This window comes from Chamaea fasciata, unplaced genomic scaffold (assembly GCF_029207755.1).
Source record: "Chamaea fasciata isolate MVZ Bird 193981 ecotype frontalis unplaced genomic scaffold, bChaFas1.0.hap1 SCAF_7, whole genome shotgun sequence".
In the NCBI taxonomy this organism is placed as follows: Eukaryota; Metazoa; Chordata; class Aves; order Passeriformes; family Sylviidae; genus Chamaea; species Chamaea fasciata.
Genome location: NW_027094092.1, coordinates 51,123,662 through 51,150,581, shown reverse-complemented (window position 1 = coordinate 51,150,581; position 26,920 = coordinate 51,123,662). Strand labels below are relative to the sequence as shown.

Below are 26,920 nucleotides of genomic sequence, written 5' to 3'. Positions count from 1 at the left end.
TTATTCTCTTAGCATTTCAAATCTCGACATGCAGTCCTCCTACAACCTTTTCAAGAAACACTCTCCACAAGCAATTAGTATTTAAGTTTAGTTTGTTTCGCATTTACTGACAGACCATAAACAGAGAGAGAAAAGTCTAGTCAGTTCTACTTTTAAAGTTGGCCCGAGTTTGCCTCCTTTCATTTTGACAGCAGCAGAACCAAACGAGGGATATGTACAATCAAATGAGCAGTAGAACATGTGTAATGAGCAAGCACGGAAATTTTTTGCCAGTTTTAAACCCACATTTCTACCACCCCTCAGATGCTCCTCTCCCCTTACCTGAACTTGCTCACAAATTGGTGGTGTAATGCAGGAACTCAACAGCACACTAGGAATGGTGGTTTCAAAGTCAACTCTGTTGCTATTCTCAAATCCTGTAACTTCTTCACTGAAAAACCTTGAGGAAAACTCTGGAATCAATTAAGCAGGATGTTTTAAGAGCAAGGTGTGCCAATTATACTTTAAAAGCTTAAACAAGTTACAGCAGCTGCTCAATGCTAGTATTTATTCATACCCAATATGAATTTAAGTACTTACAAAGCAAGACCTTTCAAGATACCGAGTGTTGCTACTTACACTCAGGAGTATATTGAGTGCTACCGATTTGAGGCCTAGATGGAAATGTCTTTCTGTAATCAGATGCAAAATAACCAGAGGCAATAACAGTTACAGTTCCCAGTTGGTCCTCAAATCAATATTTAACATAGCATAGTCTCAAATGTATGTTCAAGGTAACATAGTTCAGTCCCTAATGTATATTCAAGGATGAAATACTGACACCTTGCAATTCAACAAATGACTTTATGACACAGGAAAGCAAATTTCTGTGTAAGCCTAACAACATCACAGATACTGCTTAAGAAAAAATATAAGGTCAATTAGAACTAGACTGAATTAATTTTATTTCCTTCCAAAAAGAATAGACACTAATTTAACTGTATACAGAATTTAATTTAACTATAACTATACAAGTTCCAGTATACTGTCCTGTTCAAAAACTGCTTATATATAAAAGAAAAAATACTGCCAAAATTCTAACGCATACTTTACAATTAAATGTCCCAACTTCCTTTCTACCCCTAATAACCTCAGACTAGAGTTGCAGTGTTCAGATTAACTTATGTATGGATGAAAATTCCCTTGGTCTTAAGTGCAGTTTCTTTATTACCCATGTTTTTGCCACTACCACCAACACTGGACTCAAAATTAAGTTTTACAGTATTAGCAATGAAAACTTGGATGAACCTTTTAAGAACAGAATTCAGAAAAAGATTAACAACACTTTTTACTGCATTAAAGTATGTTACATGCCTCTAAAAAATAACGTATGCATTTCTCTGCATTTTCTTCTGTTTATTACTCTGTCACATTTTATTATAGTATCTGCTAAGTTTTCTTTGAACACTTTAACAAATGAGAAGTAACCACTCTTAGTAAGACCATAAAAACTCAACTCCATCTAGTTCTCTCAGAACTCCAAATTCTTGTTTTTAAACATAAGGTGTCCACTAAGGTTCCAAGAATTTTTATCATTACACTCAAACAAGTTAGCCAAAAGAAGAAACAGCTTTTTTTTCTCCTGGTATGATTACCCAAACCCTACACCATTCCTCCACTTTCTATTGTTACTGCATTTAAACCGCCAACATTTCTTACCTTGACTAAACAAAGGTTTCCATTTAGTTATTTCCTGTACTGTTTTACCTAGTTGCTGTCCAGGCACACAGAACACTCCCCACTACACTGCCAAGTCTCCAAATCCAGCGTTCCAGTTAATGGAATTGTAGGTCACTCAAAACCAGAATTACAGTCACCAATTCTGTTTAGATATACCACCTGATGTGGCATTAACTTAACTGCATCACAAATCACTGTAATTGAATGCCAAGTAAAGGAAACTTGAGTTTATTTAGCTTCCAGTTTCTGGGAGGTCAAGAGGAACTAGAACTGCTCTGGACAACAAAAGAAAATTGACTGCGCTTACAGATAATTTTCTGCCAGATTCTTTCTTTAGGACCACTGTTTTATTGTTGTCCTTTCTAATACATGGGGGATGTACATATTATCAGGTGTTAATACGGTCAGTGCCTGTACAATACATTCTACAACTGAGCACCACTTTCCGTAACTGAACAGGCAAAGAAATTACACTGAACATCAGCATCTGGCAGTATTTCTCCAAAAAAAGTGACTAAAATGGGTTTAAATTGATTAACACTATTAAATCACATCTAATATTTGATACTACATGATTTCATTACAGCTATACGATACAATTATACAAAATGTGTTAACATCAAAGAATACAACCAAAATTAAGATAGCAAACAAAACCTATATAACTTTTTTTTTCTTTACAGGAAAATACTTTTGAAGTATGCATGTAACTGCCCATTCTTTTAAAGAAAGTCTACCGCAAGCAAGTTATCAACCTCCAGAAAATCACACATAGCATTACTACGCATATCCCCAAAAAGTGTACAATATGCACACTTGGAAAATACAAAATTAAAAAAAATTGTAAGCAACAGGTGAGCTTCATATTTATAAGAATGTGAAAAGAAGTCCAATTTTAGCACTGTTGTATAAAGAATTGTCTCTTCTGATCCAAGTTCATGAGCTGACCCGTCCGGTTGGGGCCACACTTTACAAAACACCGTGTTCTTGAAACGGGGTTACAGATCAAGGTGGAGCATCTTAGCAATGTCACCTTAAAGTTTTCTGTGTGGTTGCTTTTTTTTTTGCTTTTTATTCGCTACTTATCAAAACATGTCCTTTAGGTTTGTAGGGTTCTTTTTTTAAAATTCTTTCCTAGAAACAATATACAAAGGGGAGGCGTATTTCTTTCCAACTGATTTTCCTGTAAGATGCTTTTGAGTTCAAGAACGTTCTCCTCAACCTTCACTGGTTGTTTTTGGCCTTAGCGTGTGTTAAGATGTGAGATTTCAGGTTGGTTGATTGCGCAAACTTCTTATTGCAGCCGTCAAACGGGCAAACGTAGGGCCTGTCGCCAGTGTGAATTCGCACGTGTGTGCGTAAATTGAAGTCCAGTGAAAAACGCTTTCCACATCCTTCAAACGTACACTGTGAGGAGGAAAAGATACACTCTGTTAGCTAGTGGACCTCATCTCCATCACTGATCTGGAAAAAAGTCTTCTATAAGTCACTAGACTGCACAAACGTGAAGCCAGAGGCTGAAGATTGTTATGGGTGAATGTGTGGGGATCCCCTGTGAACTGCACTAAAAACTGCAATACTTCTATATATAGTATATATACAACAGTGTATCTCTTTTCAAAGAGGGAAATAAATGATCTCCACTTTCACCAAAAACAGCTTCTCTGCATGTACCTACACTGTATGACAAAACAGAAACAGGATTTCACATCAGAACTTCCCCCTTTGAGTGATGATTTGCACAGATTTTCTCATTTTACCCACTTTACTTTTAAGATGGGCTTGATATATGAAGGACAGCACATTTAGTGTTAAATACTTATATTTACTACACAGAATGTTTAGTGTATGCATCCAAGAGAATGCCTGAGGACTGCAAATCGAGTTTCTGAAATAATTTATTTTAGAAAATAATCAACAACAAATAACCCCGCAGATCTTGTGTTCTGGGCAACACATATGCTCAAGACTAAGAATAATTTTCAAGATTTATAGGGAGTATCATATGAAAAGGGCAGTGGACCTCTGGTGGCAGAAACCCATGTGACTCCATATAAATGGAAAGAGATTCAGTGACACCATCATTTTATTGAAAACTGATTAATAACCCCTTAATACCGAAAATTAGTACCCTGAGGTATCTGAGGAAACAGCCCCAAGTCTCAGCTGTCCACAAGCGCTAAGCTCAAAAGATGCTGAGGAGAAAGGGACACTTTCTTACTTCTCTAGTAACTGCAGGCTTCATTTTTAAAGAGGGCAACTTTGCATCATATTTTGATATCTCCCATGTCCATCCAATTCGCTGATTTCTAAGAGAGGTCCATGTAAGTAATTAACTTAAGGGGACTCCCCGTTTTTCAGGTGCCTCGTCTGATTTTAGAAAAGCCCTGGTACGCCCAAGTCCTGTGTAGGGCAGGTTACAGCTGCAGTCCCCAGTGTTCCCAGACTCAGTGGTGGCACTGGTGCCTGCAGGTTAGCAGTACCTGAAAGGGTTTCTCTCCGGTGTGAACTAGCTGATGCCGCTTTAGTTTCGAGCTCTCCACAAAGGCCTTGCCACACTCTGCACACACGTGTACTCGAGGGCCGTGAGTGTGCAGATGCTTCCTCATGGCAGAGTTGTCCCTGAACATCTTTGTGCAGCCCTTAGAAAGAACAGTGAAACTCAATTAGTAGATAAGCTAGTTCTCATAAAGAAGGTTTTATCTGCTACAGTACAAGCATTTAAAATGCTTTTATATGCTGAATACTTTCTTAAAGAGTTGGCCCTGAAAAGAACATCCCTTACATTTATTTTTAAAAAAGCAATACAAGAAAACTAATAATTTGAAAAGCTGACAAAAAAAAAAACAACAACAAAACAAAAATCAACCCTAAACCCAATCCCAAACAAAAAAAAACCCAAACCCTTTCCTCACTCAGTATGATGAACCATGTGTAGTCAAATGAATAATGGGACAGTCTCATGGAGAAGATGTAGCTCTGACAGAAGCAAATGAATACACCAAACAAAAGCACTTAACAAGTTTTAGAGGAAAAAACAAACACAAAACAAAAATCCAACCAAAAAAACCCAAAAGACAGAAGGAGAGTTCATGGATACCTATGGTATACTCTTCAAGGTGCTACATTCCGAGAACTACAGTACTACAATGTATTATATAGTCTCTAATATTCAGATTATTGCCTAGTGGGCACTACTGGTATGTAAACCATCCCCCAGCATCCTGTCCTCTTCCTTCTCTGTCCTCCTCATTTCTGACAACAAAATGGAGTGAGAAGGTTTCCAGCACAAAACAACTTACAGGAACTACCTTGTCCCACCTGGCAGCAGCAGAATGATCACTACCACCTCGAGACAGACTGCCACTGCTGCTGCAGTTTAAACCTACAAAGTTTATACTGGGCAGCGGAGTAAGATGGACTACTAGCCTGAGCTAGTCTCAACTCAATCCAAAAGGAGAAGATAAATTAACTCATGTACAGCATCAAAAGTCTTAACCCAGGGGTCAACCCTGCATTGACAGAATACCACTTTTGATTCCAAAGTATGCTTAAGCCAGCAGTGACCTGGGGCTCTATTTACCTAATCTTTCTACATTTTTTTCACTTCTTAGTGACAATCAGTGGATATCTATCATATGTTTTATAAATGCCTTCCTTAAGGTTCAAAACCCCTCATAAAACCCTATTAATAATCATAAATCCTATTTGTACTACAAGTGATGCTGTTTAAACTTACATAAAACTAGTCTGCCAACAACACTGTGTTATGTGGCATGAAATTCAACAACAGCACCTAAAGGACCATTAAACTGCTAATCTTAAATTCTGCAGACTTCATTTTTCCCCCTAAACAAATACATTTAAATAAGCTTTGTTTCTTACAAAAAGGGTGAAATGTCACTTTCAGGAGTTCTCTCTTCAGGCACTAGAACCTCTTTGGCTACTTTTGAAGTATTGTGCTACCATTGGTGGCACATAGCAGAACTGGGTGGGGCAAAGCAGTGCCAAAGTAAACAGACCATCAACTTTTTTTTTGCATTTATTTCAAAGTTCCTTCTTGCCTCTGAGAACAGCAGGTACAGCTATAATATTTTTCTTTTGTTAAACTGAATTCATAAATGCATAAAGCCCACAAACACTACAAGACAGAAAATGGAAGGATAGAACATTCTTCCCCCCCCCCCATTTAGATGAAGTTGAGGCTATGAAAAAGTAAATCAAAGAAATGGAGGTAACATTCCTTGGTACAGTAAAAAGTAACTGTTCCTGCATCACTGCATACTGTATCACAAAAAAAAAATACACTTTTAGAATGTGGAGAATTGGAAATCAATATAAGCACAAAGAGGAATTCAGAAAATTCCTTACACCATGGCTGTCAGAAAGTAGCCTTCTATTCATGCTCTCTAATCTGCCCTGATTATTTGCTTAGGCTCACACTTATCTAGACCAGAAGTCAGCAAGATTGTTTTTGTCTTTTTTTTGTTACAGACTAAGTCAGCTAAAAGAAGCACTAGAAAAGCCGGATAATGCAGTAAAAGCCACAGGCTACCAATCTAGGTGACTGGCAACATTTATTCAAGACAGAAGCTTCCTTGCTACCAGTGGATCAGAATCGTATCTCCAAGATGCCTGCCTCTCTCTTTCATGATGATGCACTTTCCAGCTCTGTGGAACGTAATTCAGAGTCTTCCAATAAGGCTGACTTTGGCATCTGCACCATAAATTGCTGATTCCTGATCTAGACTCCAAATCTGTAATAGTTTCCAAGCAGAGGATATATAGATCTTAGGAACGTACTTTGAACAGCTTTCAGAACATTCTTTCAAGTATGTATTCTTGGGTGTCGGGAAATCACAACAGTAAAACCAGCATGTTAGGGACTGTGCATCATGGTTACCAGAAGATTAGGGATGCACTAACCTTAAGACAAGGAATGGGAATAATATATTATTCAGTGAAAGGTTTTAAAGGAAGACTCTAGAGAATGACAACTAAAATACATTTAACTGAGTGTACTCTATTAACAGTAAGATATTTTAGTTATTCATTCTCAAGAGAAAACATCAATACAAAATTCTGATCTACAAATTACTATCTACTTAGACGCTGAGCACTTCACTTACTTTGTGAGGACAAGCTATCGTTCGTGGAGCATCATCTTCTTTAATTTTTCTTGGTTTCATTCTTAAAGATAAAAAAAATACAACAAAATATTAGTAGAAACACATTAGTAGACAGTTCTTCTCCCCTAAGTGCCTACATAATGAGCACATTTTATCCCCAGTATTACATGTGTCAGTGGTACTCACTTCAAACATTTTCAAAACCTTTGTAAAAATATTAACAGTATAATTTAGAATACTCTGCTTTTCCAGAAGGACCTCTCAAATATAGAAGACGACATTTAATACTATCTTCTTAATCCTCTGAATATGTGGAAATTGAGACTTTTCTTTCCTGACATATGCTAATTGTAATTAGGTTTTGTTTGAGGAACTCCATTTTTGTTGTGCCAGTACCCATGTGGCCTATTTAGCTTCATTTCCTCTCCATCCGTGCAGGAGGACAAGAAGGAGTAGAGGTTCAACCCATCTGCAGTATTTTCATCACACAAGAGTTCTAAAGAAAACTACAGAAGCAGGGAAAGCAGAATCAGGCAAGTTGTGGAATCTACAGAGACAACATAGACATCCATTTCAACGAGAAATTCTTACTTTAAGCTATTGTGCACACAGATTCCACTCTTGGCAATTGACAAGCAATGACCAATTTACTCCTGGTCACTGACAAGGATCTTCACCCTTATTTTATGGGTGCCACTGATCTCCACTGCTACTACCGCAAACTACTGCTTGTATGTGTTAGATCTATTTTATGTACAGTAAGACTCTCTGAACAAAACAATCTTAGAACAGTGTTATAACAACCACCTGTCAGAAAGTCAGAAGAGCCAGATGTGATTCTGGGGAAGTGCACTGTATTTTCAGCTGTTGTTATTTCTCAAACCTGTGGTGCTGTTTTCAAAAAATTAAAAGGAAAAGGTTTATCTCCATCTAATTACAGAGGTAGGTGGGTGTAAATAAACGGACCCTTATACAGCTGAGACTCCCTTAGGTAAGCAGTGAGACTTTGCACATTCCCAAACCTTGCTGTGGAAGCAGAGCTAGTCTGTTCATGTGGGTTACTGAGCTGCTTTTCCTGGCAATACAGCACACAACAGCTCTGTGTGCCAAGGTGGCTAGGTATGATACCTCTAAGTTAATCCACACCTAGCACCCTAGTCTCAAAGGGAACGAGTAGCTTGAAATTAACAAAATAATTGAATTATCAGAATCACTCTTCTTAATGTTAAGAAAGAAAAGTGTCTGTTGCTATCCATGACAGTTTCAATCCGCATGAGTTCTGTTTCTGGAAACTGATATAAAAGAACAAGGTTGGGGGAAGAGACTTCCAAGCAATGCATATGTGTACTTTTTTACATCCCTTTTTATCAATTTTCACGAGAATGGCTAAACAGCAACTCTTAAAACACTCGAAAACTTCCCAAGAGCTGTAGGGAAAATAAACTAAAATGCCTCCATTCTGACCACAAAAGCATTTGGTTTTTGCAAAGAGTCCAGACTTCTTTGGTACTGTCACACTCCTATGGTTGAAATCTGCTTTCGCCTGTTTTCTTCACATGGACTGCTGAGAGAAGATGGTAAATTAAGGCAAGAGCAGTGGAAAAACTCCCTCTGAAGTCCTGAAGACCCAGGAAAATCTCTTACAACTGCCAGTGGAGTCATGTGTGATGGACAAGTCTCCTACAGCTCTCAGCTATCACTGGTCCCGCACTCTGAGTCCTTTCTGTAGTGCAGATGTAGCACAGTTCAAGTGACCATCTACAGACCAAAGCACTTGACAGCCCACTTCACAGACAACACTAAATCCCAAGGATTTAGAGGTTGCTTTTCTTCTTTTCTCTGAGTGGGGATTTGGGAAACTCTTGCTTGCCTCAGCATCTTCAGACTACACTTAGTAGGTACAGAGCTAACCTGAAGAACACTATAGTCTTCTGCAGGGTTACAAATACATTTACAGATATTAACAGTGACTTGAGAATGGGTGTAAGGTGTTTGAGCAGTTGAGTAAGCTCCTCTTGTGCACCACACAACCAGCAGCAGAACTAAGATTTCATAAACTTAAGGGCAGAAACATTCTGAGCACGGCAAATGACATCTTATCCTGTACAGCAATGTCCTCATTATCTTAATTTTCACTGTAGCTATTTTTTTCAAGACTACAAACCAACTCAGTTGACCTTATAGATTAGACTTAATTTATATAATCCAGTTGGATACAGAATGGTTGTGCTGTTTTTAATTTACATAGCCTCTTTGAGTAAAGTATTAAAATACCTGGCTCCAAACAAGTGACTGGATTAACTGACTGCACTCTCCAGTGAGGTTCCAGACTCATTAGTACTACAGGTACTGAGGCTGTAGGAAAACACACACACACAAAAGCTGTCTTTACAGTACCCCTACAGAAAGCTTTCAATTACCTTTAGCATGGGATTCTCTTTGTTGTATCTCTGTGATTTTAAAAAACAGGAAAAGGGACAGAAATGAGCATCTGTAATTGTTAAAGTTGTCACAGAAGAATGATCTTACAAGATGGGACACGAGAGAACAGAGTGTCATGGTTTAATTCCATTGGAGAACAAACATCCTTAGGAGACAAAGCTGGTGCCAAAAACACCTCCTTCTAATTCAATCAACCTGTTAAATGTTGGCTGAGTCATCCCCCCAGCCCCCAAAAAAATGAAGCAAAAAAAAATTCCTAGGTCTGAGATCTGTGTCCCTGACATGATCAGAATGAGTAAAACCACTATTGTTCCAATGTCGTAACTGGCCACCTGTAAAGGGAGTGACCAGACCAAGAGAATTGCTAACAAGAGATGTGACAAATAGCTTTGGTGGTCAGTTGCCTGCATTTTCAGCTTTGTGTTAAATCCTCTTCCTGACTCTTGTATCTTACCTCTGGTATTAAGTCACTCTTTGAGAAAGAAATGTTACAACAGTGTCATCTCTAACAGGCTGTTGAGGTAGAAAAGGAAAATGCCCTGGGCCAGTGCAGTAAGGGACCTTGAGGAACCAACTGCAGGTGAACTGGATGGTCAGACATGGCACAGGCTGCAGCATCAACATACACCTTACATTTTTCAGTTCAGTGTCTGATCAGGCATAGATTATGAATGTCCATCCAGGACTTTTTAATGTTCAGGCTTTGTTCCTAAATCAAGCAGTATCAGCCCAGTAGTATACTTGAACATTTGGACACAAATGACAAAAAAGTTCAGTTAAAAAATGAGCAATTATACATCTTCTCATTTTTCATGGAAGTACAGCAACTCAAGCCTAAAATGTGGAACAAGGCTGTGCTTATGCACAGGCTTCCATAGACAACCAGGCTTATCAACAGAACAGCAGCAGAAAATGCCAAAGAAGAGATGGCAAATGGTGTCCAGGTTGTATCTCAGAGCCACTGGCAGGAGGAATCTGCTGGGCCCTTTGTACATCTGGATTAAAGTCATGAGGGCATGAACACCCCAGGCACAGCTACAGGATCATTGTGTCAAAAAATGTCATCTTGCTCACAAAGCTGCAGAAGCCATATGGACAATCCCTCAAAGAAGAATTTAAAGACTTACATATTCAATGCATTAGAAAAAAAGGTTTTGGTCTTACTTTAAAATTAACTTTCTGCAAAAGGAGGCCAGACTAGAATCTGTGCTGTTCATCTTAATTACACAGGTGCAGGTAGCTCTTGCTGGTGGTGGTTAGACTTTTGGCTCCCACCCAGTAGAGCATCTCTACCAGCTCCATCCAAGTTTTCTTAGCCTGAAACATTAATCAAAAACAGAACTCTAACAAACATCACTATTTAACACAACTACAGATACACACATTAATATTGGGATGGAACTGCAGAAACAGTTGCCTTTGCAGAAAGTCAATTTACACGGCAAGACTAAAATTTTCATTTCTGCAGTGAGTTTACACGCAGTTGCATCTAGTAGAGACAACTGCAAATCAATTAAGTGTTAAAATCAGGAAGAGTACCTTTTGGATCAAGTCACTGGGACACTGCAATTAAAGGCCACGTCTTAACTTCCACTGGGGGAGTGGTGGGAGGGAATGGGTGACAGCAGAGGAAGCAGGAATGAGTGCAACGCAACAGCTTTAGAGAGGGAGTATTTCTAGAACATGTATATGGCAAATTTCCTCAAAGCAAGTCACTAAAAAGGATATCCCTGGTTGCCCCCTCCCTCCCTCTTGTCCTCCAAATTCATGACTGAACTGGCTGAAGACAGCAGAACACAGACATCGGTAAAACAAAGAAATAAGAAGGAATATCCTGTAGCTGGGAAATTGGCACAGTAATGTGTCCTGGTGGTCTAAGCATGCTCCCTTACCCATGCAAAAGGAAGACTGAGGGAAATCACTTGTATTAAACCACTCAGTTTCTCAAAATAAAGAAAGCAATATTGTCATTGTGTGGTATCTGGAAGCTAAATCTACCTACCTCCTTTTGTCTACACAGCTGAACTGAGAGTACTTCACCCTAAGAGAACCTTAATCCCCTCCCACCCCAAATCCCTGACAAACTCCATAACCTATAGACTTGTCAATCAATGCAATTGTAAAAATCAGCCACAGAAATGATGTTAAAGCTGGGAAGAAAGGAAATATAATTCAAATAACAGTACAGAATTTCCCCCCTGCTCCATAATCTCCCCTTTTTTGCCACTGCTAAAGAGTTCTGTGTTCTCAGCTCCTTTCTCATCCCTCTGTACAGAAAGTTAACCTTAATAGCCTTACCCTCTCTCAGGTAGCTCCTTTAACACATCATAGAGGTCTCTGATGACCAGCAATGACATTCACCTGTGCTTATGGCCACCCCCCCTCCGCCTCCCCAGGAACACTCAGAGGTGGAAGAAATTATTCTCTCTGTTCAGGAGCGTTACTGGCACTGCTGGTGTGTTCCCCTCATTCTGCCATTCTCCTTGCACTGCCCTGCTGAGCAGAACCAACTTGAGCATCACAGCCCTGTGCTACTGCAAGAGTTTATTCATGCTGAACAACTCCTGGAACTGGCTAGACTGGCTTTTGGATAAACAAGATGAAAGGGGAGTGGCACAAGGTGTCCTAGGAATCTATCTACATGCAACCCAAGAACAGCCAGTGTCTTACCTGCTTCAGTCACAGTTGGGAATAAAACTGCCATAAGAAGTTCTTTCACTCCACAATCCTGGCAAAAATTATGACTGTGTTTGTTCCAGTTATGAGGAACATGATATGTGTAAACGGCAACAGTGACCTGTGCAGTGTGGCACAGAGCAGGTCTCCCCTCCCATAGAAGAATACCGGGTAAAGCAATTGTCATTTTACTGCCCTTTAAGCTTCTCTGTAACAAGAACAAAACCAGTACAAAAGCATACACCTTATAAAGAGGCCTAAGTCATAAATCTGGATGACCAGAAAGCTTTGTCACTTCTAAGAAGGGTGTCCAATTTCAAACTCTAATGCAGTTTCCTCTCCTTTGTTTTCTATACGTTTGGAAAGTGGATAGAAAGGAAGGCCAGCCCTCACAATGGCTCTCCTTCAGAAAAGATACCAAGATCAGCAGAAAATAAAACCACAAAGAATAAAGTTTTTACCACCAGGACACATTACTGTGCCAATTTCCCAGCTACAGGATATTCTTTCTTTCTTTGTTTTACCAATGTCTGTGTTCTGCTGTTTTCAGTCAGTTCAGTCATGAATTTGCAGGACAAGAGGGAGGGAGGAAGCAACCAAGGATACCCTTTTCAGTGGCTTGCTTTGAGGGAATTTGCCATATACATGTTCTAGAAATATCCCTGCTACCTTCCTAAGTTTTCACTACCAAGCAGCTATGATTTCTTCACAGCTAACTACTGAGCTGTCATCAATTTAGATTTGGATGAAGCATTTTACTTCACTTGAAGGGATTTCCAGTTTCCCAGTCAAAGATAACAAATGAAAAGATGGTAATTTATTAGGCTTTGTCCTTCTGAGCAGATCATTCACAATTAACATTTCACATTCTGATATGGCTGCCCAAGAGAATTCCATGTTGTTCTTTTTTATTGCATTTGTAAAGCATGCCAGAGAAAATTCAAGACTCCTAAAACAGAATAAAGTAATCTGTAAAAAGTGATAAACTGCCAGTCAGGTGTAACTTATGGTCATTTGTCTATGCATTACTGAACATGTCAATGTTCTGACACAGCCTATTTATTCACAATATTTTCAATGGAATCATAGAATGCATAAAAGCTTTTCCAGGAAAAACTGTCAGAGTTCCAGTTAAAGGATTCAGATTCCTGCTACATGACTCAATGACATATGCTCCAAACCAGGCAGTGAAAGATGACTGTATCACAAGACACCACAACCACTCACTCTGCAGGAGCCACCGAGCTCTCAGCTCTGGTGGTCACTGCAGAGGCTCAATGACTACAATTATGAGTAATTTTTTTAAAGGGCTGCAGAGCTACAAAGAACTTCAAACATCAGGTTTGTCCTTGCATTACTTTCCACTAACTAGATCATGATCAGAATACCAGAACCCTGCTCAAAATCTACTATCACTAGAATTCAAGCTTTGTCTGTTAAGCCTAACCTCAGAACTTTGTTCCTAATAATCAATCCCAGTATTTCAAATCAATTTACCAAGTAATCAAAATAAGTTCTATTTGTTATAAACAGTAGATCTAGCCTGGTTCAAGAAGGTAATTTCTACAAATGTATAGTGAGATTCCCTCCTACTTTAATGAAAACCAGAAAGCAACTCTGCATAACTTTCTTTCAACTACACACAATACACTTAGCATACAATTTTACTAACCAGTTCATACTTCCTTATTTGTGTACTGTCACAATTCTTTTTTCAAGTAATCTAAATACAAATTCGAAATTCAAAACCTTACAGCATGTGAAGCTGCTTAAGTTTAGAAGCAAATTTCAACTTTATGCGCTGCAAGAAGTTTTCAAAATACAGCTACTGAGAATTTTGAACTTCTGAACTGTAAAGCAATGAGCAATGTTTGACAATTTCAGAGAACTTTATATACTAAACAAACACATTCTTTCAGCAGGAGAAGCTACTCCTTGAACCTCCAAAGCCGATTCCAGGCATGTAAACCCATTTTTTTTCTTCCAGCTTGCCATGCAAAGTTCCTAGGGATACTGCACACAGCAAGGTCAACAAGACAATCGAGCAGCAGCCTGCAGATATCAGTACTTGAATCCATCTTATTAGCTAACGAGTCCCTTCAACACACTTTACTGCAAGAGGACAAGACCTTAACAAGAAACGTTCAAATTCTAACACACCCATATTCTTCAGTCTCAGAAGAATAATCAAACACAATAATTTAAGACATAACACACATCTGTAAGGCAAAAGTTTGACAGTCATCAATTCTGACCAAGAAATCAAATAACCTTTCTTAGAAAATGCATTAAATTCTCATGTATCTACAATTAAGCTATAAGAACAGTTTTTCCCAGGTTTTGAGCAACTTGGGGATATTACTAAAGGTGATATCCACACAAGGTGCTTCCTCTACCATCACGAATTCATCTTCTAACTGAAACTGATTAGATTTTATCTGCTGTAAAAAAAAAGAGGCTGTACACATAGAACTGAATCTTTCCACAACCCGCTACTAATTCCAGCTCTGGAACTTCCTAGAACATTCTACTATAAATATAGAAAAGTAATAATTTTAAAATACTGTCAGCAGTCACTATTCTCTCAATAGAAACATAACTAAAACATTTTACAATATTCAGAAATATGCAGAAATACTGACAGAAGCAGCCTGGTCATTTCAAGAAGCCCAAATCCTGACAACCATTTCAAGTATTCAACTCAATCTGAAGTAAAAAAAATCAGTATTTGCATGGAGAATATAATGTAAGAAACTATTTCTGCTTCCTAACAAAAGACAGCTATTCAGTACTTCAGTGTCTAACAGAACCAGAGGTTTTAACATGTTTTAAAGTAATGGAGAACACCATTCTAAACACACGATGAGTAGAAATACGTAAGTAACAGTTTAGAATTGGAACACTATGTACACTCGAAAGTATCTCTGAAACATTTCCTTTCACAAAAAATTGTATGAACTCCCCAGCAGATCCCAGAGAAAATTACAATAACTTTGATACATGACAGTAAAACACAAGAGTATCAATAGCTAGAACCGCCCATCACTTCAGATAGAACCCTGTTTTCAGCTATTTGTGATGTGCTTTTAGATGTTTCCAGATCAGAGAGCCTGAAGCAAGAAGCAAGTCCTGCAGAACTATTTTACTAGGAGCCTTCAAAACTCACAGTTCAATGGCTTTAGTGAAAATAATTGTGGGATGAGGCTGTGCTGTTACTCCTCCAGCAGAAACACACTATGGAGTAACAGGACAGAACTTGCAAAAAGCAGCAAGATCAAAAAGGTGAAACAGGAGTAAATGCACAAGATCCAGCTAACCAAGAAGCCAGACCAGAACTTGTATCAACAGTCCCTGCCACTTAATAACAACCTGGGAAAAGGTACACACTCTCTCTACTAGGTAGTAAGGATAACAACATCTGACTGTCCACCTGCTCTGAATGTCAGAACTGTGCACCTGAGCCCTGAAGAACAGCCAGCTGCTAAAAAAATGAAAACGCATGTAGCTTTACCCATGTTTTGCTTTCAGCTTGGGAAAATCCGGCAGCAGCAGGCAGAGAGCCATCAGCTGTGCTCAGACCCCTGGGGACCCAGCACTCAGGCTGTCCCTGAGGAAGGGGACAAGAAGGGGACAAGAAGGGGACAAGAAGGGGACAAGAAGGGGACAAGAAGGGGCCGGGCCCAGCGCGGCCCCTCCGGCGGCCTCGCGGTTGCCCTCTGGCGGCCACGGGGTGCCCCAGCACCCGGGCCGGGCCCCGCGGACACTTTCACCGCCCCGCCCCGCCGAGAGTCACTCCGCCGCCTTCTGAAAGCAAAAGTCACCTTGTCACTCAGGTCAGCCCATTGATATGTAAACGAGCGACCATTCTGACTCACCAGAGAAAATCCAAGCAGTGTAGTTACCAACTGTGAAACTGCAATTATCAGCGGCACTTGAAAGTGCAGGACACATGATTTAAGATCTTGAGCTTAAGGAGCAGGTGAAAAAGAACAGGAAGTGGTGTTGCCAACCAAATCCTGCAGCCTTGCTATTCTGCACTCAGCAACCTGAAGGCAGCATTTCACTTACCGGATCCTTTGGTTCCCAGGAATTCAGGGCTACTCACATGAAAGAAACATTCTGTCATGTAAAATCACAGAGTTGTTGGGCTTGGAAGGGACCTCTAGAGACCGTCTAGTTCACTGCCAAGGCAGGGCTACCTAGAGCGATGCAGTCCATCAACGTATTTAGTTCCTGTCTTACCTAACGGAACTAAAGACTGGAATACACAGAAGAATTCACTGCTGAATATAAAATCCTGTTATTTTAGTTCAGAACAGAGTAGCTGACGCTGTGTTAAGTCCCTTGTTTTAGAAGGCAATTAAATGGAATAATAAGCCATACTAAAGATACCATTTCACCTAACAGTTTCATAATTAAACCAGTGAAAAGAACCTAATTTTAAAGTTCCATTCTTCCTACTTACCTAGCAAATTCAGCCAGTTGCTTGGGGTCTGAGAGGTCAATGCCAGGTATTCCACCAGGAGGAAGTTTCTTCCCTGTCATGTACTCTGAGTAATCTGGAGGAGAATTCTCTCCAATGATCTGCTCTTCCACCACTGTTTCATGGTCAATATCCTTTTTATCATCTGAAATACACAAAATACGTTATTCAATACATATTAAAGATCAAAATAGCATACAACTTATTAGGCTATATCTCAGTACAAATTCACTATTGCTGCACATTTAAAAGAATACACTGCACTTCCAGATTTCCACGCTAATTGTGAAGAGCAAAAAGACACCCGTACAGTTACAGCCTGAAGAACACAGAAAGAATACAGTGAGTGAGGGGAAAAAAAGCAGAAATTGCCTATCTACTTTAAACACAAACAAATACAGAAATTAGTAGAACAATTCTACAAGTGTTGGCTGCACTTGAAAGATAATGTACTTTTCCTGAAACAATGCCTAAATATTTAATTCCCTTAACCTCTTCAGAACTAATCTTCACTATACCCATGCTGATACTCAGCAGCAGTCCCTAACTTTGCAAGCCTATCTGAAGAGCAGCAGACACTTACCCTATGATGCCAGGACTACTGATCTATACTTCAGAGTCTTCAGACTTCCCTGACCTCCAACAGAAGCGTCACAGAGACAAGAAATTTAAAAATAACTGCTGATGGGCTTCAGCACCTGCCTGTAAAAGTGAGTTTTTCTAACACTTGCACACAGATCTCAAAGAAAGCGAGTAACTCAATTGTGCATCTCTCTCCCAAGGGGCCTTCCTCCTTCTGTGGCAAAGGGCAGCCTAAGCTCTTCCCCACTCCACTATGTCAACAGCAGACTGGGATTATTCAAAGCTTAGATCTGCAAGCCAGTTAAGAGACTGTTTTCTCTGCTCTAGAGCTCCTCCTATGAATTTGTGCTCAAAGACTGCGGTGAAATCAGGTGGAAGACCTGCTGTTTCTGTCTACTCACATTCATACCTCAGAAAACATTGTACCGTGCACTCTATCTCCTCTTGCTATTTTATAACAGAAACTGAGAGACACAAAAATGAGAGCGAACAGAAACATCCAACTACCTTCCTCACTGTGGTGTTCACAGCAGCAGAAAGGAAGACACAGCAGCTACCCTGTTTTCCACCCCCAAATACACCTGGGACAACAGATGTATATATGGCTGTAACTACTCAGCTCAATGTAATAGAACTTGACAGTATTTCTCCTACTACGTGTATGGGGAGCAGAATCTGGAAATTGTTTTATACACAAGAGATTATACAAAAATAACATGAAGTTTTATTTTACAGATATTGTTAAAAGAGTGGAAACACAAGGTGATAGGACAGAAATAGTCTTTCACCAATTAAAAAAAGATAGGAAAACACAAGGCAGAAAACAATGTTTGGGGATTTTTCCCCTAAACAGAAACACGGGAAATAACGTTAGTCATTACTCAGTAACTCAGGCTAGGAAAGAGAGAACAAGACAAGCAAATAAAAGAAATATAAAATATACCACACACAAATTTCTATTCAATTTGTAATGCCTGCTTTTAATGTTTGCCACCGAGCTATTTCCAGAAATGTTACTGCTAGTCTGAGGTTTAATCTGATCTACCAGATCAAATAGCAGTTCATGTATATTCCATGGTGAAAGAGGAAAACAGACTCCGACGCTGCAAAGACAGAAGTGTAAATAAGAAAATACTATCTGCAGCATTAAACTCAAACTACAAAACTGACCACTGACCTTTTTAGTTGTCCACTCACTACCACACTACCCTTTCAGTCCCTACCAGTGCTTCCAAAAAGCAATTGAGTTTACCTTAAGTGAGGATTACACGTTAAATTTTACAGCAGCTGAAGGAGTTACAAATTCAAGTCAGTAAGCCTCTAGTTTGTTCTACAACAATTTGTTCTTTCTAACAGAAGCTTGAAAAAAGATCATGTAGGGGAGAAAAGACCCGGACCTCAGAATGGCACTGAGTTTCTGCAAAGCTAAAAGTTACACCTGCTCTGTGCTGTAGACTAGGATGAGATCAGCTGCCCTCCACGTGGCCATTTCAACAGCCACCCAGAACGTGCAGTTTGACGACATTCGTAACACAGACAAGTTTTCATTTCCTGCCTCACATCAGATGCATGAGTCAACTGGGAAGTTCTGCATACTTTCTTAAAGATCTTCTTTCCTCCCCTCGTGTAAAGGTTTGCCATTCTATAGTGCTTTTTTGCTGTTTGCGGACCAAACTGAAAGCCAGCCTTCGGTGGCTTTACTTCCCAAAAGCCTGCCAACAGCAGTCAATTGCACAGCTATTTAATGCCACAGACTACTGGAGAAAAACACAAAAAACTATAAACATAAAGCTTGGGTAGAGTAAAACATAAGAGAAAAGTTTGTTTAGTATATTAACAGTTCTATGAAAATTAAAACCCACCACATTTTCCTATAACAAAAAACGGCATCTCTACAGTTCCTCCACTTCTAAAAACAAATATAAGCAAAACAATAAAATACACTACAATAAAACACAAAAAATAAACCACAAAACTTCTAAAAACGAATTCAAAGCAAATCAGTAGAATACAAAACAGTTACCTTGAAGTGTAAGGTTAGGCTAATATTTCTGAAAAAGTGGCATCAGACTTCAGTAGCTCTTTAGTATTGTTACCATCCTGTGACATTATCAGGTCATTGAGAAAACAAAACGAAAACACACAAAGAACCCCCCACACACGCTTTTTTGGAGGAAGTTTCAAAATGGAAAAACTTTACCAATGTCCTCTACGCACAAATTTAGTTTATTTGTGATGGCCGACCAACCTGGACTAGGCAGCTCAAAGTCTGGAGGGTAAAGTGCAAGCAAACTTTCACTCAGGCTGAAATGACCATTCTCGCTGCAAACCGGGCAAGTTAACTGTTTGCTGTTTTTTTGCCTTCAAGCAAGTCCTGATGCCCACTACATGCAAATTACTTCCCCCTTTTCCTCTCATGAAGCATCAGAGTCAAACATACTGCATCCAAAGCAAAACACAGACACAACCCTGAAATTACCGTGACACCTCTGGATGCCACCCATGCAAGTTAAATACGGAGAACAGAACCACGGGGCCCGTCAGGAAATTAACTACTATATTTACTACCTGATTTGCCCCTTAAAACCACCTGAGAGTACAGCAGACTCAAATATAAGGCATTCGGCTGAGGCACTATTCTCATACATGCAGCGCAGCTTTCTGTAATGAACTTGGAACACAATTTTAATGGCCTCCCCTACATCCTTCTATGCCAACTTATATTAAAGTAGATCATCAGACTAAACTCGGTTGCTCTGTGCACCTTTCTAGGATGTACCCCAACACACCTTCATGTTCAGTATCCTTGCAGCTGCATCCCTCACTGCCACCTAAATAGGGGCAATACACATATTGAACTGGATCTACTTAGGCCCTTCAAAGCAAGTATGTCAAACATTCTTCTACTAAGACCGGTGAAAGTTCAGTGTTTAGCCAATTGTGTCTCTTGATTACTGCTGAAACAACCTGAAGTTTTAAGAGAGCCAAGCCCAAGTATTGAATGAAGTAGGAAGAAGCAAGATAACTGGGATAAAACTAGTAACTCCATGCAACAAATCAGTAACAAAACACGGTAGAATCTGCTTCTCAAGACTTCATTAATCACATTTTGCTCCCATTACCACATTTTCTCCATCTCTTACATCCCACTCTGTTACACTGAAAAATCCATCCCCCGCCCCAGAATCCCATTATTTTGTGCATTTCATGAGTAGCAGCTGACAACTCTGGAACTCTCCAGCTTACTAAAATGACCCTCTTAACTCTCAACCCTAGAAGCTCTATCATTATTTTTTCCTCAGTTATTCTTGATTATATTGTATTCCACTTCTAAATCGCCAAATCTCTGAGCCATCCTTCTCCTCTATTACTGAGAAGGCAGAACACATTGTTGCTCAATCAGTTTTCATCTGAGCAAAACAAGGTGCAAAAGGGAGCTCAGGAGATACACCTGGTAGCAAAGCAATGACACCTGATCCTACAGCTTCCTCCTCAAGGCACCAAATTAAAAGACATTCTACTTAGCCACTAAAAGGATGAACAACATTTAAGCTTAAAATATGATCACACACTTAAACACATTTGCTTTTAGGAACAGCTGAAAAGCAATTACAGGATAAAGGATGTATTCGGCAGCTGTGCACTACCAAGGCACTGTGGTAACAGCTTGGTTATTGCTACCACATTGCAATCTCCTCAGGCAAATTAGTTCATTGGTCATGTTTGAAAGCAAAGAACTGTAATTAGCTTGTTAAATAATACAGTTATTTAGCAGACACTTCTGAATGCTAAAATTCCATTTTGCACAGTATGTCATTTTTTAACCTAAACGGCTGCTAGGTTACTTTCCCTCTGACGTGCCTCGCACACAGATGGAGAAGAGGTTCTTCTTTCCCTGTGTCACCCATCTCTTATTTCACATCACTGAGACATGAACTGACAAAACCAGTGCATATATCAGTAGTCATCATCTGACTTCAGCATTTATGAGACTGTGCTGAAGCACTCTGACCTTCTGAGTGGTCAGCATAGGAGTGACCTGAGTGCCCCAGGGAAGGATCCAACAGAAAGTTAGAGGATTGTAGTCTGAAGGTGGGCTAAGAAGCAAATTAACTGAGTTATTTTAGATGGTGAACCACATTCATGCATTTCACTTTCAAAACTGAAAATACATTTAAAATAAATGCAGAGATGTCTACCTTATCACTGGAAAAAATGTCAGGGCAGATTCAATACTTAGAGCAGAAGCCTATATCATTGTCTTAACTGGAGTCAGAAATAGATTGTCACCTTAGTATTTTAAACCAAAGAATCACTTTCTGCCTCCACTATAACAAACTTTATAAGAAGCTCATTACCTATCTGTCATTACAAAGCATTTTGGCCATCCTCGACACAGGCCCACAAGTGAACTAAGTGACTCATCTATCATTTATACTACAGAAGACAACTGGTCAGACAGCAGATGGTTATTTTTCTCACCCCTGCAATCTGATGAAGTAAATTGAAAACCTTTCTATTTTTTGAGACATTGAAAGTTTAAGAAATTTTGAAGAACCTTCTAGAAACCCAACATGAACTCCCCAAGCTTCCAAATAGGTGTCCACAGCACAGGCTTCCTGTATTATCAAAAATAATTCCCAAACCATACATGTAACTTCTGTATCTTTGTGGTTCCCATCTAGGGATGGGACACTTGAGCAGTTTAACATCTGCGGGCAATGTTTGGCTGTGCTCCTTCAGCCCTTAGCTTGCAGGCTATGCCAACAATAATAGTTTAAGCCAACACCTATTTCAGATTTGAAAGCCTGACAGTCATTACCTAAAAGGAGATGTAGTTACACGAAAATCCATTTTTTCACCTTCAAACTTAAGCCCCAATTGCTTGAAATTTCCAGCATTTGGTGCAACCAGCATTTAAGCACCACCTTCCCAAATGTTCCTGCATGCAAGAATCAGTTTTGCAAGCACCATCTGACAAAGTGATTTCTCACGATCCTTCCCCTCCCCCTTCACTATTGTGCGCCCAACCTGGAAAAATTCACTAAAGACAATGATTCAAGCTGAATGCAGCAAAGATACAAATAAATTCCACTTGTTAAGAACAATTTCTCTAGTACAAACTGGCGTATCTCACTTGGAGAGCCCCATTAACTATATGCAATTTTCTGATATACATATCTGATATAAAGTAAACTCACTATAGGAATATGATTGAACTATCCACCATATACCCTCTTCACCCCTTAAAGAAATACACTTTCATTCAATTCTTACTTTCATGAATACATGAAAGACGACAAATAATTGTATTCTGAAGAACTGAAAAGCTGATCTGAACTAGAACAAGGCACTCCTGCTTCAAACTAAACACTTTAATCATGGGTTACAAGTTTGATATCACCATAGACACCAAGGTGATAAGAGAAGTTATGGTGAGTCTAAATTGTTGCCAACAACAGTACTGCAATTTCTAAGTAACCACATAACAACACAATGATTAAGTAGTCCCCAATATTTCAGAGATTATTTCTACACATTCCAAGAGGTGCTACAAGACATGTTATACTCATTTATGGAAAAAGATTTATGATTGGTTAAATTAGGTACCACCCCTATACAAGCCAATATAGTAGCACCAGCAAACAGTAACAAAGGATTAATTCATGTTGTCTTCCCACACTGTGGTGAGCAAAGTGTCCTTCTTCCCAATTCAAAATCCCATGAACAGCAATATAGGGCTCATTGTTTTATCTTGATGCATGGCCATATTTGTCACTTGTCTTTTGATTAACTTTTCATTTAGCTTTTAAGACAGTCAATTGAATCCAGTGTGCAAGCAAATCTTTAATTATGCCAAAATACAGATTCAAACCTACTATATTTCTTCAAAATAAAGTAGTTTGATTCTTTGTGGAAACTTTACAACTACCCTTTTGCAAGCCAGTGATTCTGGGTTTTCTTGGCGTTGATTTAGTCAAGTTTTTGAGGGGGGTACTCAGGTTGGGGGTTTTTGGGCTTTGGGTGTATATCCCTCTGCCTCGAGTTTTGCTTCTTTTTCAATTTCCCTGGCAACTACTCAGCCTCTGAAGTTGCAGGGAAAAAAAAAGGAAAAAAAAAAAACCCAAAACCCAGTGTTTGACCACATCAGACCCCTCCTGTAACATTAAATAAGCTGCACATGAGGTGTTAGAGCCTGACCAATATTCTCAGTAAAACTTCACAACACTCAACTGAGCAGGTTATTACCAAGGCTATTAGAAGCTGGGGCGGGGGGGAAGTGTCTGCATGCACAAAGGGAGGGGAGGTCAAACTTTTCCCCTTGGTATTTGATTTTGGTTTTTTGTGCATTTTTTGGCAAGTCAAGTCAGACTAGGTATTCTTTATTCTTCTGCATCATGGATATAATTGAGTTAAATGTAGCAATGCAATTCAATATTCAGTAAATTATAAGTGGGTATCATTCCTACTGAGCTTGCATGGTCATGCTCCTAAACAAGAAAACCACCAAAATCAATAAGGCTAGCCCCGATATAAAAGCTGTGTATGTGAGAGGAGAAGCAAATTTATTGATTATACACATGCTTCACTTGGGCCAAGTAATAATCAGCATGCAGTCCTAAGGAAGCATCCTATCAGGCACTCAGAATTTCCAAGTGCAAATGCATGCTAGAAATTGTCAATTGATCTCAGCGAGGTCCTGTATCCTGCCAGCTCATGAGTCATACAGCCTCTTGCATTCAGCTACCTCCAGCAGCTAACACAAGCCAGCAGACTATATTAGTTACTATTATCTTTTATCTTTCTCGGATGGTCAGGTCTAGGAAAACTACTAGCAAGGGAATTTATTCAGTTTCATACAGCGATCCAGAAGCACACAGAACATCATACTACTAAATAGTATTTGGGAAACTTTTCATCAAGAAGAACTTTGATCAAATTCACTGGGCTATCAACTCACATGCCAGTAGCGTCAGATACTGTGAAACTTGCTAAAGTAGTCACCTGTATTTAAAAAGAGAATAAAAATCCATACCACTGTGTTTTCTATCTTTTCAGGCAGGAGAATTCAGTCGTCCAACACACCTTCCCTTCTATACTGCCCTTTCGAACAACTTCTGGTCATTTGCAAACATTACAGAGTGCAAACATTTTCGACTACATCAAAAGCTTCAAGGGTCTCTATCTTAGACTCTTTCCAAAAAATTCGAAAGAGCACAAAAAATACAATATGCAAGACATTACCAACTTACTATTCAAAAAGCACCCAACAATTTAAATGTTACATGAACTGCATTATTTGACCTCTTTTTTTCACATTTACGTAACTTATGGACAGGACTCTGATTACAGAGCATTGCTGCCAGCAAGACATTTCTGTAAAAAATTTAAAAAAAAAAAAAAGTGGGTAGGGCAGGTGTATATCAGCTTTACTCCAAAACCCAGATACTAAACACCTTCACAAGATTTTATTGCATTTAAAAGACACTCCCACACACACACCAAAAAAAAATTTAAAAAAAAAATCCTCAAGAAACAGAATCTCCCACGACAAGGGCTCCCTGTGCCTACCTAAAAAGCTTATTTAAAGCTTCAGACCCAGTCGAGGAAAAGCCCGACGGTTTCCGAGCGCCGGGCAGGAATTGCCCCTTTCCTCCCCGCGGCTCCCCGGGCCGGAGGTCAGCGCCGGAGCCGCCCCTCCCGGCTGTCACCCCCGGCGCCCCCCGGCCTCCGAAGGGCCGGTAGTTTGCGGCCGCCCCCTCCGAGGCGGCGGGAGGCGCGGGCAGCCCCGCGGGGGCGAGGAGCGGCTTCCCCTCGCCGGCACGGCGGGCTCCGGGCGGGGAGGCCCCACCCACCGCCCGCCCGGCCACCGCAGCGGGCCCCGGGCGAGCCGGACACGGTATTTCGGGGTTCGCCGTCCCCGGGCCGGGGAGCCGCGGGGTCGGGGCGGGCGGGTCTCCGCCCGCACATCGCGGTCACGGCCCGGCGCACACGCCTCAGCCGCGGCCGCGGGGCGGGAGGGAAGGGAGCGGAACGGCCGGCAGGGAGCCAGGGAAGGGCGGCGGGACGGGACACGGGGGAGAAGGAGGACAGAGGGCGGCGGCGGCCGGGGGAGGGGAGGGCGGGCGAGGGGCAGGCGCGGAGCGGGCCCCGCGGGGAGCGGCGGCGGGGCGGGGACGGGGGGAGCGCGGGGAGGTTCGCCCCGCACCCCGCCTCCCCCTGCTGCAGAAACTACGCCATTGCGGCCTGGCCCGGGAGCCGGCGGCGCTGCCGCCCGCCCGCCCGCGCACCCCCCGCCGCCGCCATCTTGGCGGCCGCCGCCATGTTTGCCTCCTTCCCCCCGCCGCGGCCGGGCAGGAGCGGCGGCGGCAGCGCAGACCCCGCCATCTTTTCGGGGAGCCGCCATACTTGCCCTGGCGATGAACATGGCGGCGCCCATCGCACACATCAAAACATGGCCTCCCTTCAAAACAAAACTGTCCCGGCCGCACCGCGCGGCCGCCGGCGGGGCCCGCGGCCCAGGGAGGGAGGGGTCCGGCGTGCACTTACCCGAGGCCCACATGGTGACCGAGAACTCCCCCTCCAGGGTCTTGATCTGCACCTGCTTCTGCTCCCATTTCCTGCCGCCGCCGCCCTCGGCCCCGCCGCCGCCTCCCCCGCTCAGGTAACTCTTCTTGCTGCTCTTCTTGCCGCTGCCGCCCTTCTTAACGCGGCCTCCTCCACCGGCCGAGGAGGAGCCGCCGCCTCCGCTCTTGCTGCCAGCGGCGGCCACAGTGACCAGGGTCTGCTCGATGTACTCGTCCTCCCCGGCGGGGGCCGGCACCGGGATGAGGATCTGGTCCTCGAACCCGTCGTCGGCCCGCAGTCCGTCCGAGTCGTCTCCCCCCACCACCTCCTCGCGGGTCTGCACCAGGATCACCTCCTGGTGGTGGTGGTGCAGGTGGAGCTGCCCCCCGCCGCCGCCGGCCGCGCCGCCGCCCGCCCCGCTGGGGTCCCCGTCCGACACCAGCGGCTGCAGCGCGATCATGGGCTGGTGGTGGTGGTAGTGATGGGGCGGGTGGTGCGGGCCGCACTCCTCGCAGCACTCGTCCTCCTCCTCCTCTTCCTCGTCCTCCTCGCCGCCCACCACGGTGGTCTCGATGGTCTCCACCGGGATGGTCTCCACCTCGATCTCGTGCAGCTCCACGATCTCGGCCGGCATCTCCGAGCCGTCCGTGGCGATGTACAGGGTGTCTCCCGAGGCCATGGCGGGGCGAGGGGGGGGACAGAGAGCTCCGCGGGCGGCGAGGGGGCTCCGGTCCGCTCCCCTCGGCGGATGGTGGGGCTCGGGCTCCTTTCGCCTGCCCTCCTTCTCCTCCTCCTCCCCCTTCCACACAAACACCAGCGCCTCGCAGCCAGCGACAGGCAGGGAGGGAGGAGGGAGGGAGGGAGGCAGCACCGCCAAATCCCGGCCGCGCTCCCTCGCGAGACTTCCGCCGCTGCCGCCGAGACGGACCCCAGCCCCGGAGGCCGCTGCCGCCGGACTCGCCCCCCCGCCGCCAGGTGGCCAATGGCAGCGCCCGCCGCGCCCAGGCGAGAGAAGCAGCCAACGGGGGCGCGCCGTGCCGCAGCGCCCCGCCCCCTCTCGGCCTCGCCGTCCTATCACGGAGCGCTGCGAGCGCGGGGCGCACCTCCTGGCGGGGAGCAGCCAATTGGCTCGCGGCGCCGTCTCCGCCCCGCCCCTCCCCGCACGGAAGCGCCGCGCGGGCCCCGCCGCTCCGTGCGCGTTCGGTGGGGGTGGCCGGGTGCGCGCCGCCAGGGGGCGCTGTAGCCGCGCGACCGTTAACGGGCGGGGCGCGGCTGCGCCGGCGGGTGCGCGCCGTGTCCCGGGCCCGCGTCCCCGGGAGGG

General features: G+C 42.5%; 1 protein-coding gene across 1 annotated transcript; it reads right to left on the bottom strand.

Annotated features, from left to right (window-relative positions):
* Positions 1–1,310: 1,310 nt before the first annotated feature.
* On the bottom strand, positions 1,311–26,554 carry YY1 (YY1 transcription factor). Its single transcript, XM_066188805.1, has 5 exons — positions 25,582–26,554; positions 16,432–16,594; positions 6,849–6,909; positions 4,203–4,361; positions 1,311–3,126 (listed from the first exon to the last, which is right to left on the bottom strand). The coding sequence occupies exons 1-5, from the start codon at positions 26,276–26,278 to the stop codon at positions 2,944–2,946; spliced, it is 1,263 nt and encodes a 420-aa protein (XP_066044902.1). The 5' UTR covers positions 26,279–26,554; the 3' UTR covers positions 1,311–2,943.
* Positions 26,555–26,920: the final 366 nt, after the last annotated feature.